Below are 13,918 nucleotides of genomic sequence, written 5' to 3'. Positions count from 1 at the left end.
ACAGGTGATTGAGAAAATTAAGTTGGTAAAGGTTTCTCTTTCCTCCGTTTCTTCTCCTGCATATTATTCATTGACCTACATTTAGTGTTTTGTATAATATTCATGCACTATAGATCATGCTTTCACCAGACCTTTCAATAGTGAAAGGACGGGGGCACCAGATGGAACTATCTTTTATTTTACCTGATAACTTTAAAAACTAAACATGCAGTAGTGCATGCATGCATGCTAAGTAGCTTCAGTTGTGTCCGACTCCTTGTGACCCTAGGGACCGTAGCCCATCAGGCTCCTCTGTCCGTGGGATTTTCCACTGGAGTGGATTGCCATGCCCTCCTCCAGGAGATCTTCCTGACCCAGGGTTTGAACCCGCTTCTCTTATGTCTCCTGCATGTAGTAGAAGCAATATTAATTCACCACTTTTAAATTTGAGATCATGGAGAGCAGTAAAGCCTTCCCATAATGCATTCATTTTTGTGCCTTTCCAGAGATAAATTTATGTCATCTATCAAAGTATAGCATGTTTTACCTTCTTAAGCACTTATAAACTGCCATGAAGTAATGTTTTGTGTCATTTTTTTTGTTAGAAATAATGCCTTGGTGTGATCAGGGTGGTGGGGGTGGTGGGGTGGGGAGAAGGAAAGACAGCCATTTGCTTCCTGGCCTGATCCCCATCAATGACGAGCATGGCAGTACGGGCAGCTGCTGTCACGGAGTCCTAGAGCTGTGGGATACAATTTTTCTTGCAGTAAATGAGAGCAGCTGTGTAGTATAGAGCTCATGACTTCAGGATTTTGTACTGGATGTACTATTAAGAGTGAACTGACTTTGCCTTTGGGTCAAAAGGCTATGGGGCCAGGTATATACAACGTGTCTGGGGCTTTGAAGATAGGGGCCAGTTTTAACTCAACTGTGCTGATCTGTCTCTTCTGGAAAAAAAAAAAAGGCAGAGCTTTTAATAGAACCAGTATTCTAGGTCTTGAGTATGTGATTTGATCATTAAAAAACATATATGTGAAAGTGATGAAGAAATGTATACTGTAGACAGATCATAATGCAGAACTGAAAAGCAGAGTTGGACTACTTTTAAAAAGTTATGCATGCATTTCTGAACCTGAGAATGAGTGTCAAATATATCTGAAACAAATCAAAGTTTGGTTGCTTGCTTAGGGGATCATAGATGTTTTGTTCACTCTCATACTTTAAATTGATGTGGCTGGATAGTCCTTACTGCCTTATTAGTAGTATATTTTTTGTTTGTTTCTTTGTTTTCCACAGATATGATGCAATTATTATCTCAGGAACTGAAATGGCCAAACAAATCCAGAAAGAAATCCAGCATGGCGTGGACTCTTGGGTTTCCCTTGGAAACAGAAGGCCTCATCTCAGTATCATATTAGTGGGTGATAACCCAGCAAGCCACACGTATGTCAGGAGGAAGATCAAAGCCGCTGCTGCTGTAGGTGGGGAGCATTTTAGCTGTACTTGTTACTAGATAACGTTTCCTGGTTTTACTTCAAAGTGTGATAATTATGAATGATAGCTGTCAACTAAATGCTATTTGAATAACATGTGTTATTATTATTTATTGCCATTCTGTTGATTATTTAGTTCCCAACATTCACATTCATTTCTTACTCTTTTTTTTCTTCAAATTGCTTTAAATCAACTTGGTGTGATTTCTTGTCCTATTGGAAAACATGAGAGCAACTTGTTACATTTTAAGGGCTTTTTTTTTTTTTTCTTTAAATCACATTAACCTGCCTAGTTCATGGTGGTGGTGGTAGTGGTGGTACTGGTTTTTTTACTCTCCTCAAATCCATTAACAGTAGCTCATCACAAATAAGTGCAATTTGTCGCATAGAATACTGGGCCAAAGAATGCATGTGAATCATAAGAAAAGATCTGTACCATTTAAAAGTTCCCTCCTGATGGTGCTTTGAACATCACGTTTGTAGAAGGGTCTTTTCTTTCAGTGGGACAAGAACAGAGGGAACCAATCAAACACCGTGTAAGACACCATTAATGAAAAAACACATCTTTGTTAGTCAAGTGACTTTCTGTTCTTGTTTTTCTTTCAGGTATCTGTAGTGAGATCATTCTAAAACCTAAGGATGTTTCTCAGGAAGAACTGTTGGATATAACTGATCACTTGAACGCGGACCCAAGAGTCAGTGGTATATTAGTTCAGTTGCCACTGCCAGGTATACAATGCTCTTCTGTGTGTCTAATTCGGTTAGGGGCAAGGACATCTTTCAACATTACGTCATGACACCACAAGTCATTTATAAAGTAGGTTTAGAAGGGGACTAGCTATTATAGTCATATTCAAGGTGGCAATTTCTGAATGACATGTTTATAGTGACTGAAAATTGTGAAAGAAAACTTTAGGCTTTGGCAATAATACATGCAGTTCTTGTTTTGCACAATAGTGCAAGACCATGAAAATGACTAAGTTGAAATTGGGCAAAGGATCTTAACAAATCAATAGGAAAATAACAATTGTTCTGTGACCTTTAAAATGTTTTCTCAAAACATTAAAAACTCTCTTACCATGGTTTATAAATGTGTAAGGAGATGAAAGCTATGGTTTTTCCAGTAGTCATGTATGGATGTGAGAGTTGGACTATAAAGAAAAGCTGAGTGCCAAAGAATTGATACTTTTGAACTGTGGTGTTGGAGAAGACTCTTGAGAGTCCCTTGGATTGCAAGGAGATCCAACCAGTCCATCCTAAATGAAGTCAGTTCTGAGTGTTCATTGGAAGGACTGATGTTGAAACTGAAACTCCATTACTTTGGCCACCTGATGTGAAGATCTGACTTCAGTGGAAAAGACCCTGATGCTGGGAAAGATTGAGGGCGGGAGGAGAAGCGGACGACAGAGGATGAGATGGTTGGATGGCATCACCAACTCAATGGAGATGAATTTGAGTAAACTCTGGGAATTAGTGATGGACAGGGAAGCCTGGCATGCTGCAATCCATGGGGTCACAAAGAGTTGGACATGGCTGAGTAACTGAACTGAACTGAAGGAGATGAAAAAAATAGTGAAACTAATATTTATCCAGTACACTGTAATTTAAAACATTGGAAACATCGAGCATTAAAGTAGTTTATTTCATTGTCAAAATCTTATCAAGAGGAGTTTGAACAGTTACTTGCCTTCTTCTCATCATATAACTTATATGGAGCAAGCATTTTTTCTATGCCTTGGTGAATTGAATTGTCAAATTCTTTTTAAGTTTGGATTAACTTCCATTTTGTCCTTTGTCCTTTCAAAGTCTTGAAATATCTCTGAGAGTTTCTTTAGTGTGAGGTTTGATTCTGGTGTCACTTCCTCTGGGCGTTGTCATCCTTTTTGTTCCTCATTTATTTTGATCCATTTGTGATGACTAAGTTCCTTTGGCTTCATAGCTGCATCACTCCAAAGGACATGGTATCAGCATTCTAGGGTCTTTTCCTGTTTCTTGTACAACCAACCCATTTACAGTCCATTAGAATCCTATTGAAGCGACTTTACCTTGTCTTTTACATTCAAGGCCCTTGCCTTCTTGCTAGCCTAGGTCTCTTCTATCTTTGCTTTACTGTTGCCGTCTTCAGATCTTCTATTCACATCCAATTTTCACTTCCAGCATCATCACATTTATTTCTTTGTTGAACTTTCATCTTTATGGGCTAATTCCCTCTTTTGATTATGTACTTTTTGGAAATGTCAGTGAATTTATCCCTGAAACCCAAGGAGGCAATATAATTTGCTATTTATCTTTGAATTGAGTAACAGATGTACAGTGACCAAGCACTGACAGACTTTGAAAAGACTGACTTGTTAGTCACTGATTACGAGGCTCATCTGTTACTCACATGGTGATATTTGGACCAAAGAGTCAGCATGCAGTCACTTCAGTCGTGTCTGACTCTTTTCAGTCCTGTGGACTGTAGCCCTCCAGGCTCCCCTGTCCACAGGACCCTCCAGGCAAGAATACTGGAGTGGGTTGTCATTCCCTCCTCCAGAGGATCCTCCTAACCCAGGGATCAAATCTGCATCTCTTAATGTTTCCTGCTTTGGCAGACGGGTTCTTTATCACTAGTGCCACCTAAGAAACCCATCATACTGGAGTGGGTTGCCATTGCCTTCTCCAGGGAATCTTTCCGACCCAGGGTTTGAACCTGGGTCTCCTGCTTTGCAGGCAGTTTCTTTACTGTCTGAGAGTTGGCAGCTCTTATATAAGACGCCTTGATAACTAACATTTGAACTGTGTTGTTGGAAGACAGGTGTCATTTGACTAAATTATAGCTCTGAAGTTCATGCATATTTCAATGAGCAAAGCAAGGAGTAGCCTAAATATTATAGATTATAGTAGTTTTGTGCAGTTTTTAATTCTTTTATAAGTTTTGACTTGCAGAAAGTAAAGCTGAATGATGCAATTGTCTGTGTTCTTTGTATGGTACTAATATTTTAACTTATCTAATAATATAACTTAATATCCTAGTATATGTTATAACATTTGTGCTGTTTAAATTACACTCCAAATTCACATTTCTAATTCTTTTCCTCTTATATTGCTGCATTTAAAATATCAAAAAGTTGGAACGAATCTTAGAAGTTATTAAGGTTTGCCCTTAAGAAAAATGCTTCTGACAGATAATAGTATAGATTCATCATGCTAAAATTAGCATAGTGATTTATCCCATACTTTTATAACTACAAAAGGAATTCAACACATATAGCACACTCATTTGATATCATAGAATATTAGGCCCTAGAAAATATCAGGGATATATGAACATCACAAGTCTGTCCAAAATATTTTTGGCGTTGAGTTTAAACCCAATTGTTTGGCTCATGCAAAATAAAAATCTTTTTTTTTTTTTTTTGGTACTGCTGTATTTGCCAAGCAATGTTTCTGTGGTTTTCAGTTTTTAAATTTCCCCCACTTATATTTGTATCCAATTCAAATTGCTATAGAAAACGTATCACAGTTTTCCAAATATCTAGTTTGTCTTAAAGAATTAAATTCACATCTGTAGAAAATGTACCCCTTTATGGGCAATATTCCTCCTTATTGAGTTTGCTAGCAATTTGCCACTAGATGGCAATGGTGATCTGCTTGTACTAAAATAAATTGCTTGAGTCCTGTGTTCATTTTAGAAATATACAAGCAGCTCATGCAGCTCAATACCAGAAAAATAAATGACCCAATCAAAAAATGGGCCAAAGAACTAAACAGACATTTCTCCAAAGAAGACATACAGATGGCTAACGAACACATGAAAAGATGCTCAACATCACTCATTATTAGAAAAATCGAAATCAAAACCACACTGAGGTACCATCTCATGCTGGTCAGAATGGCTGCTATCAAAAAGTCTACAAACAATAAATGCTGGAGAGGGTGCAGAGAAAAGGGAACCCTCTCACACTGTTGGTGGGAATGCAAACTAGTACAGCCACTATGGAGAAGATACAGTGTAGAGATTCCTTAAAAAACTGGAAATAGAACTCCCATATGACCCACTGCTGGGCATACACACCCAGAAAACCAGAATTGAAAGACATGTGTGCCCCACTGTTCATCGCAGCACTGTTTACAGTAGCCAGGATATGGAAGCAACCTAGACGTCCATCGGCAGATGAATGGATAAGAAAACTGTGGTACATATACACAATGGAATATTACTATTAAATATTGCTATTAAAAAGAACACATTTAAAGCAGTTCTAATGAGGTGGATTAAACTGCAGCCTATTATACAGAGTGAAGTAAGACAGAAAGAAAAACACCAATACAGTATATTAATGCATATAAGTGGAATTTAGAAAGGTGGTTAACGATGACCCTATATGCAAGACAGCAAAAGAGACACAGATATAAAGGTCACACTTGTGGACTCTATGGGAGAAGGTGAGAGTGGAATGGTTTGAGAGAATAGCATTGAAACATGTATATTACCATATGTGAAATAGATCACCAGTCCAAGTTCGATGCATGAAACGGGGCACTCAAAGCCCGTGCACTGGGACGACCCTGAAGAATGGGATGAGGAGAGAGGTTGGAGGGGGGTTCAGGATGGGGGACACATGTACACCCATGGCTGATTCATGTCAATGTATGGCAAAAACCACTACAGTATTGTAAAGTAATTAGCCTCCAATTAAAATAAATTAATTAATTAAAAAAAAAAAGAAACTGAGAAGCAAGAGCCAAAGGGATATGGTGATAACACTTATCTGGATGCTCTGAGAAAGGGCAGTCTTCTACCTAGCTGAAGAGCCAATAGCATACAAAATAACACTGATTAAAATTAAGCATTTATTATGTCTTATACTCTTTGCATTTACTGATTCACTGGATCCTCACAATTTCCCAATGCAGATGGGGAGCTATTATTATGTACATTTTACTAATGATGAATTTGAAGTACAGAGTAGTTATGTAACTTCCTCTAAGGTCACAGAGCTGGCAATTGTGCTGGGATGTGAACCCAGGCTGGCAGGTCCCTCATGCCTTTACCATTATGTTACCACCCTCACCAACTTGTCAGTGTTAGCTCGTGAGTAACGTGTGCTTACTGTGTGGCAACTATTCTTTTATAGGGATGATTTTACTTAATCCTCAAAACAGCCTTATGGGTAGGCATTATCTTCTTCATATTGCAGGTGAGAAGACTAAGCTATATTACTTATCGACTTAAAGTACATTATACTGGTACATAAAATTTGTTGCTTACCAGAATAAGCTGGAATTCTCCAGGCAAGAATATTGGAGTGGGTAGCTGTTCCCTTCTCCAGGGGATCTTCCCAACCCAGGGATCCAACCCAGGTCTCCTGCATTGCAGGCTGATTCTTTACCAGCTGAGCCACAAGGCAAGCCCAGGAAACCATAACACAATGCAGTTACCTTAAACAATGTGTTATAACATAAAGTATTTAAATTAATTCATCAATCTTGTGATGTAAGTTTTCAGGGAGGATGACATTTTCCCTTCTTGGTTCTTCTGTCTGGTCTAGGAATTAAGTTGACCTGAGATAGATTAACAAGAGAAAAACAAACAAAAGTTTAGTAACTTGTGTACTTGGGAGAGACTCAGGAAAACTGAGTGACTCTCCAAAATGGTTTTAGCTCTCACCTTAAATACTGTTGGACATGGAGAAAGGAAGGGAGTTCCAAAAAAAACATCTACTTCTACTTTACTGACTATACTAAAGCCCTTGATTATGTGGAGCACAACAAACTGGAAAATTCTTAAAGAGATGGGAATACCAGACCAACTTGTCGCCTGAGAAACCTGTGTGTGGGTCGAGGAGCAGCAGTTAGGACCAGACATGGAACAACTGATTGGTTCAAAATTGGGAAAGGAGTATGACAAGGCTGTATATTTTCACTCTAGTTTTTTAATTTATATGCAGAGTACATCATGCAAACTGCTTGGTTGAATGAATCACAAGCTGGAATCAAGATTTCCAGGAGATATATCAATAACCTCAGATAAGCAAATACTACCATGCTAATGGCAGAAAGTGAATAGAAACTCAAGAACCTCTTGATTAGGTTGGAAGAGGAGAGTGAAAAAGCAGTCTTAAAATTCAACATTCAAAAAATTAAGGCATCCAGTCCCATCGCTTCATGGCAAACAGAAGGGGAAAAGGTGGAAACAGTGACAGAATTTTATTTTCTTGTGCTCCAAAATCACTGCGGATGGTGACTACAGTCATGAAATAAAAGATGCTTGCTCCTGGGAAGAAAAGCTGTGACAAACCTAGACAATGTATTAAAAAGCAGGGATATCACTTTACTGACAAAGGCCCGTATAGTCAAAGCTTTTTCCAGTGGTCATGTAGGGATGTGAGAATTGGCCATAAAGAAGGCTGAGCGCCGAAGAATTGATGCTTTTGAACTGTGGTGCTGGAAAAGACTCTTGAGCATCTCTTGGACAGCAAGGAGATCAAACCAGCCAATCCTCAAAGAAATCAACCCTGAATATTCATTGGAAAGACTGATGCTAAAGCTGAAGCTCCAATACTTTGGTTGCCTGATGTGAAGAGCTGACTCATTGGAAAAGACCCTGATGCTGGGAAAGATTGAAGGCATAAGAAGGAGGTGACAGAGGATGAGACAGTTGAATGGCATCACTGACTCAGTGGACATGAATTTGAGCAAACTTCGAGAGATAGTGAAGGACAAGAAAGCTTGGTGTGCTGCAGTCTGTGGGGTCGCAAAGAGTCAAACCCAACTGAGTGACTGAACAACAAAAACAATTCAGCTATAGTCTAGAAAACAGTGAGTGTGTGTCCTGAGTCAGTTGTGTCTGACTCTTTGTGGCCCCATGGACTATAGCCTGCCAGGCTCCTCTGCCCATGGAATTTTCCAGGTGAGCATACTGGAGTTGGTTGCCATTTCCTACTCCAGGAGATCTTCCCGACCCAGGGATCAAACCTGCATCTTTTGCATATCCTGCATTGCCAGGCAGATTCTTTACTACTGAGCCACCTGGGAAGCCCAGAAAACAGCAATAACTCAATTAAATTTTAATGTGTTATTTTACAACTATTGTTCCATGACAACAACTATTACTAGTATTAGTAATGGCAAATTTTTGCCATTTATTATTGCCAGGCATTGTTAGTAAATGCCTTGTATACATAAATCATTTAACGTTCACAAGAACCTTAACCAGTAAGTACATTTTTTTGATCCATGGTTTCTAGTTAAGGAAACGAAACTTGTTAAGGTCACAGCATATGAGTAGCAGAGAAGTATTAGATACCCAGTTATAGCATTCTTTCAGTCATAATCACAGTCTTATAACTGAATTAAGTCAAGCACCAAAGGAGATGCTTACTCACCTTCTTGTATTTTCTTGCTTTCTAGGAAATCTACTTCTCAACTATTTCTGGTTAAAAAATCATAAGTAGAGTGGGAAAGTTTTTTTATCTTATTTATCTTTTTCTAAAACAGTTTTTCAGATATTTCCCTTCAGTTATCTAGTTTGATGCCTTTGAGGATTAACATCTTCCAATTTATGTAAAAGGATTAAATAGAGAAATTGGAATGAAATACAGTATTAAAGGATTGAATATGGAGAGGGTGAGTAAGAAGAGTTAGAATTCACAGTGTAGATTTAACAAAGATAAATTTTTCTAGTAATTAGTAGGCATATAAATGTGGATGTTGACCTAATTAGTGAATGTAGATATGTGTATTTGTCTAAACCTTGATTCTTCATTTGGAAGGAAAAAAAAAAAAGAAACAGTCTTACTATAGTTGTTTTTCTTGAGAGATTATGGAATTTATGTATGCAGAATACTTACTGCTCTATTTTTAATGTTCTTGACCACAGTGGGAAATTTTTATTACTCTGAACTTCTCCATTTTTGTAGAGCTCTTTCCTGCTTATTTCTAAATAGTTTCTATATTATAAATCACCTTTGTTGTAGCTTTCTCTCCTTTTCTTTATGGGGAAAAACAATTCCACATAGAATATTTCATTGCTTTTTAGTAATATGTTTCTTCTACTAGATTATTAGTTATCAGTTCCACCAAAGTAGGGGAAATTGCAGTCAACAGTATTATTCCACCTTGCCTCATGGTAGACTCTTAGTGAATGTTATTGCTGAAATAAATGAACCCTATAGCTTCACAGCTACTGTTTTTAGTTTATGTGTGTCATTGAAGTTTCATCCTTCTGCATATTCTTCTACATCTGAGTAGTGTATTTATTAATTTCTGTCACCAATCAGTATTTGGTGAGGCTCTTATACCCCATATCCTTGAAAGCTTCCTATAGCGATAGTATTTCTTATACAAAAGACATGCTAGGATAATGTACATTTTATTTCTTGAATAGGGCTTTAGCCTCTGACTTCTTAACTACATTGGTTATCTTTCAAACATACCAGGGCTGACTTTCTGACTTTCAAGTCTTAGCTTAAATTCCACTGGTTCAGAGAGCCTTTCTCAGCCTACACCTTCTGAAATTACTTTAGTTCTATCAATTCCTGTTTTAGATCTGCTTTTCAAGTATGCCAAACAGCCACATGTTTCCTTATTTCCCAGCTTCTCCTAGCAATTAGATTGGGGGCATGTGAATTTTGGTTACTGGACTGTGAGGATAAGTGACTTTTCTGAGTCACTTCTGGACTGAGATAGTTAAAAGCTATGTAGCCTCCCATACCCACAGCCATTTTTGTTGCAGTTATCATGAAATCTAGGTGTTATAGATGATTGCTAATTATGAGAAGAAAGGAAGTGGGATTCTTTTTTTTTTAAGATTTTTTTTTTAATGTGGGCCGTTTTTTTAAAGTCTTTATTGAATTTGTTACAGTGTTGCTTCTGTTTTATGTTTTGGTTTTTTGGTCACAAGACATGTGGGATCTTAGCTCCTCAAACAGGGATTGAACTTGCACCCCCTGCATTGGAAGTCTTAACCACTGAACCACCAGGGAAGTCTCAGAGGGTGGGATTCTTGGCAGAGGCTTACATGAATAAGAAATAGGTATTCTTTCATAATGGATTGGAGTTTCAGATTAAAGCACACACACACACAGAAACACAAATATGATAAAAACTATATATACACAGATCTAAGAAGCTCAACAAACTTTCAGCCCATGAAATAGGAAGACAACTATACCAGAAACACCAAAGTGAAATTCTTCAAATCCAGTGTGATTAAAAATAAAAATAATGTTGAAAGTGGCAAGGGGATGGGGAGTCACATTACGTACAGAGGAACAAAAAGAAGGAAATAGCAGACTTCTCATAAATAATGTAAGCAAGAAGACAATGGAACATCTTAATCTTTAAAGTACTGAAAGAAAGAAATAACTATCAATCATGAGATCTATGCTCAGTGAAAACATCTTTAAAAACTAAAGGCAAAAAAGCATTTTTAGAAATGTAGAGAGAGTAGAGTCCAGATAGAGGTGTAAACAATCACGTGCATACCCAAACTGTAAAACTTATTAAAGGGAGTCCTTCAGGCAGAAAGAAATGATACAATATGTATATTATCAAAGGAATGAAGAGCACTGGAATTGGTAGCCACATGAGTAAGTATTTATGGTATTTTTCTTAAATTATTTTTCAAATCATTTTAGAATATAATTGGCATTTATCCCAAAATAAAAACAATGTAATGTGTGGTTTGTAACTTGTATAACAGCAATAGTACAAAAGTCAGAAAGGAAGAAATGATAAAACATTATTGTTAGATTCTGATGCTATATGTAAAGTGATAAAATGTCACTTGGGAGTAGACTGAAATAAGTTATAGTTGTTACTATACTAAAAAGTTGTTTACTATAAAGCCATAAGCAACTGCTGAAACAAAACAAAACAAAGAGGGCTAATAAAACCAGTAAAAGAGATACTATCCAATCATTAAAATATTCAAGTTATTCTAAAGGAAGGAAGAAAATGGGAGAACAATGAAAACACATAGCTAGATGATAGGTTTAATCACATAAATGTAATGTTGTAAATAATCCAATTAAATGTCAGAGGCTGTCAGATTGAATAAAAAACAAGGTCCAACTATATGGTACCTACAAGGAATATAGTTTGCATATAAAAGCCTAGAGAGATTAAAAGAAAAAAAGATGGAAAAGATACACTATACTACGGTAGATCAAAAGAAAGCTAGAGTGGTTATGTTAATATCTGCCTTTCAATGCAGAAAGCACAAGAGACACAGATTTGATCCCTGGGTCAGGAAGATCAGATTCAGATCCCTGGGGATTCCCAGTCCCTTTGTTGGATCCTCAGGCTGGGAAGCCTGATGTGGGGTTCATAACCTTCGCAACAGTGGGTGAGCTTCTTTGGTGTTATTGTTCTTCAGTTTGTGGGTCATCCCCCCGCCAGCGGATGTGGGAATATTTTTTTATCGTGATTATGCCTCTCCTACTGTCTTACTGTGGCTTCTTTGTCTTTGGATGTGGGACATCTTTTTTTTTTTGGTGGGTTCCAGCGTCCTCCTGTTGATGGTTGTTCAGCAGCTAGTTAGGATTTTGGTGCTCTTGCAGGAGGAGATGAGCGCACATCCTTCTATTCTACTCTACCATCTTGAATCAGAAACTGACATCTCTTCTTGTAAGGTCATTAATCCCATCATGAGGGCCCCACTCTGATGACTTCATATAAACCTAATTACATATAATTTACATTAAGGGTCAGGGATTCAACACATGAATTTTGAGGGGACACAATTCAGCCCATGGCAAGTGTTTTCAAAGTAGTTGGAGGTTAGGGGACAGGAAAGGGGGAGAGAACAAGATGCGGAAAAGGGGCCTGAAGAAACTTTCCAGAGTGGTGTACATGTTCATCATCTTGATTGTGGTAATGGTTTTACAAGTATATGCGTATGTGAAAGCCTATCAAATTGTGTACTTTAAATATATGCAGTCTACTATATTCAGATATTCTTAAATAAAATTATTTAAAAAAACAAATCTATTAGGAATACAAATGGATACAATAGAACTCTATGGAAAGGAAGTCAAGGGATAAGAACAGGATGTGGGATGAAGTTTACCTAAGGTTGGAGCAGGAAATGGGGTGGGTTAATGGATGAAATATATGATTAAATATAGATTTTGTCAAGTCCGTAACTTTTGTTTGGGGTGGCAAATTTGTAAATGCCTAGCTTACTATGAAAATAACTAGTTAATTATTTAAAACTGGATTATGCTTGGACCAATATTGATATTGTGTCACAAGTCATTCAAAAATAAATGCATTTAAGGTTTATGCAAAGAAAAAGGACCAGATTTCAAACAACAGTTTGTTCAAATCCTTTCTGACATGACGTAGTGTTAACATAGAAACCAGTGAAAGTCACTCATTCGTGTCCGACTCTTTGCGACCCCCAGGGACTATACAGTCTATGGAATTCTCCAGGCCAGAATACCAGAGTGGGTAACCTTTCCCTTCTCCAGGGGATCTTCCCAACCCAGGGATCAAACCCAGGTCTCTTGAATTGCAGGTGGATTCTTTACCAGCTGAGTCACAAGGGAAGCCCAAGAAACAAAGTCATCGCTGCAAATCACTCATCTACTTAAAAATTTTGTTCTTATAGGTAAGACTTTTTTCAGAGAATTTGTATGAGGGGCAGGTAGGGGAACAAAGGGCTTCCCTGATAGCTCAGCTGATAAAGAATCTGCCTGCAATAAGGGAGACCTGGGTTCGATCCCTGGGTTGGAAAGATCCCCTGGAGGAAGGCATGGCAACCCAGTTCAGTATTCTTGCCTGGAGAATCCCCACGGACAGAGGAGCCTAACGGACTGCAGTCCATGGGGTTGCAGAGTCGGATACGACTCAACAGCTAAGCATGGCACCGCACAGCACAGGGGAACCAAGTGGAAAATTCTCCTGCTCTGGCTCATGACGACCGCATGACGGCAGCATTGAGCAAGCAGTGTTTTGTGTGTGTGTGTTTTGTTTAATGGTTTATAGAGAAAGATGAGTAAATCACTTTGATATGCTTTATATATCAGTGGGATTGGTTGGTCCCTGTAGCCATATGTGTTTCTTCCTATTTATTTCCAAAGGGAAACCATCCCAAGAGTTATTTCAGTCCCTTAGATCTATATAATTATGTCTTTTTGAACAGTTGCTATCATAAACAGACTATATCATGTAACTTGAGATTATTTACTTCTCAAAGTATCTTCACAATCTGGAGTTTCTTAGAACAACAATCGTTGCTTCTTTTTTCATATTTTTCTCTTTCCTCTGTCATGATGTCCTTAACTATTTTTGAGTGCTTTCAGCTTTGATAAGGAATTTACCAAAATCAAAAGACCCTTTGAAATGTCTGGATATTTCTTTGTAGAATTCTTTAAAGAGAAGTGTTTAAATGATTGCTCTCAGACCCTCTTTGTTCTTTTTCCAGTTCAAAAAAATATTTACCTAGAATCCAATCT

General features: G+C 37.8%; 1 protein-coding gene across 3 annotated transcripts in view; it reads left to right on the top strand.

The window, feature by feature from the left end:
• MTHFD2L (methylenetetrahydrofolate dehydrogenase (NADP+ dependent) 2 like) overlaps positions 1-13,918 on the top strand; it is a 147,019-nt gene that overhangs the window by 18,716 nt on the left and 114,385 nt on the right. For all 3 annotated transcript variants that reach the window (XM_061145791.1, XM_061145788.1, XM_061145789.1), the window contains 2 exons: positions 1,276-1,460; positions 2,079-2,201. In XM_061145791.1, the coding sequence (XP_061001774.1) occupies positions 1,276-1,460; positions 2,079-2,201 (308 nt within the window). The remainder of the gene's footprint in view (positions 1-1,275; positions 1,461-2,078; positions 2,202-13,918) is intronic.

Source organism: Dama dama, chromosome 6 (assembly GCF_033118175.1).
Source record: "Dama dama isolate Ldn47 chromosome 6, ASM3311817v1, whole genome shotgun sequence".
NCBI lineage: Eukaryota > Metazoa > Chordata > Mammalia > Artiodactyla > Cervidae > Dama > Dama dama.
The sequence above is the reverse complement of the archived record's forward strand: the minus strand, read 5'-3'. Positions and strand labels throughout refer to the sequence as shown.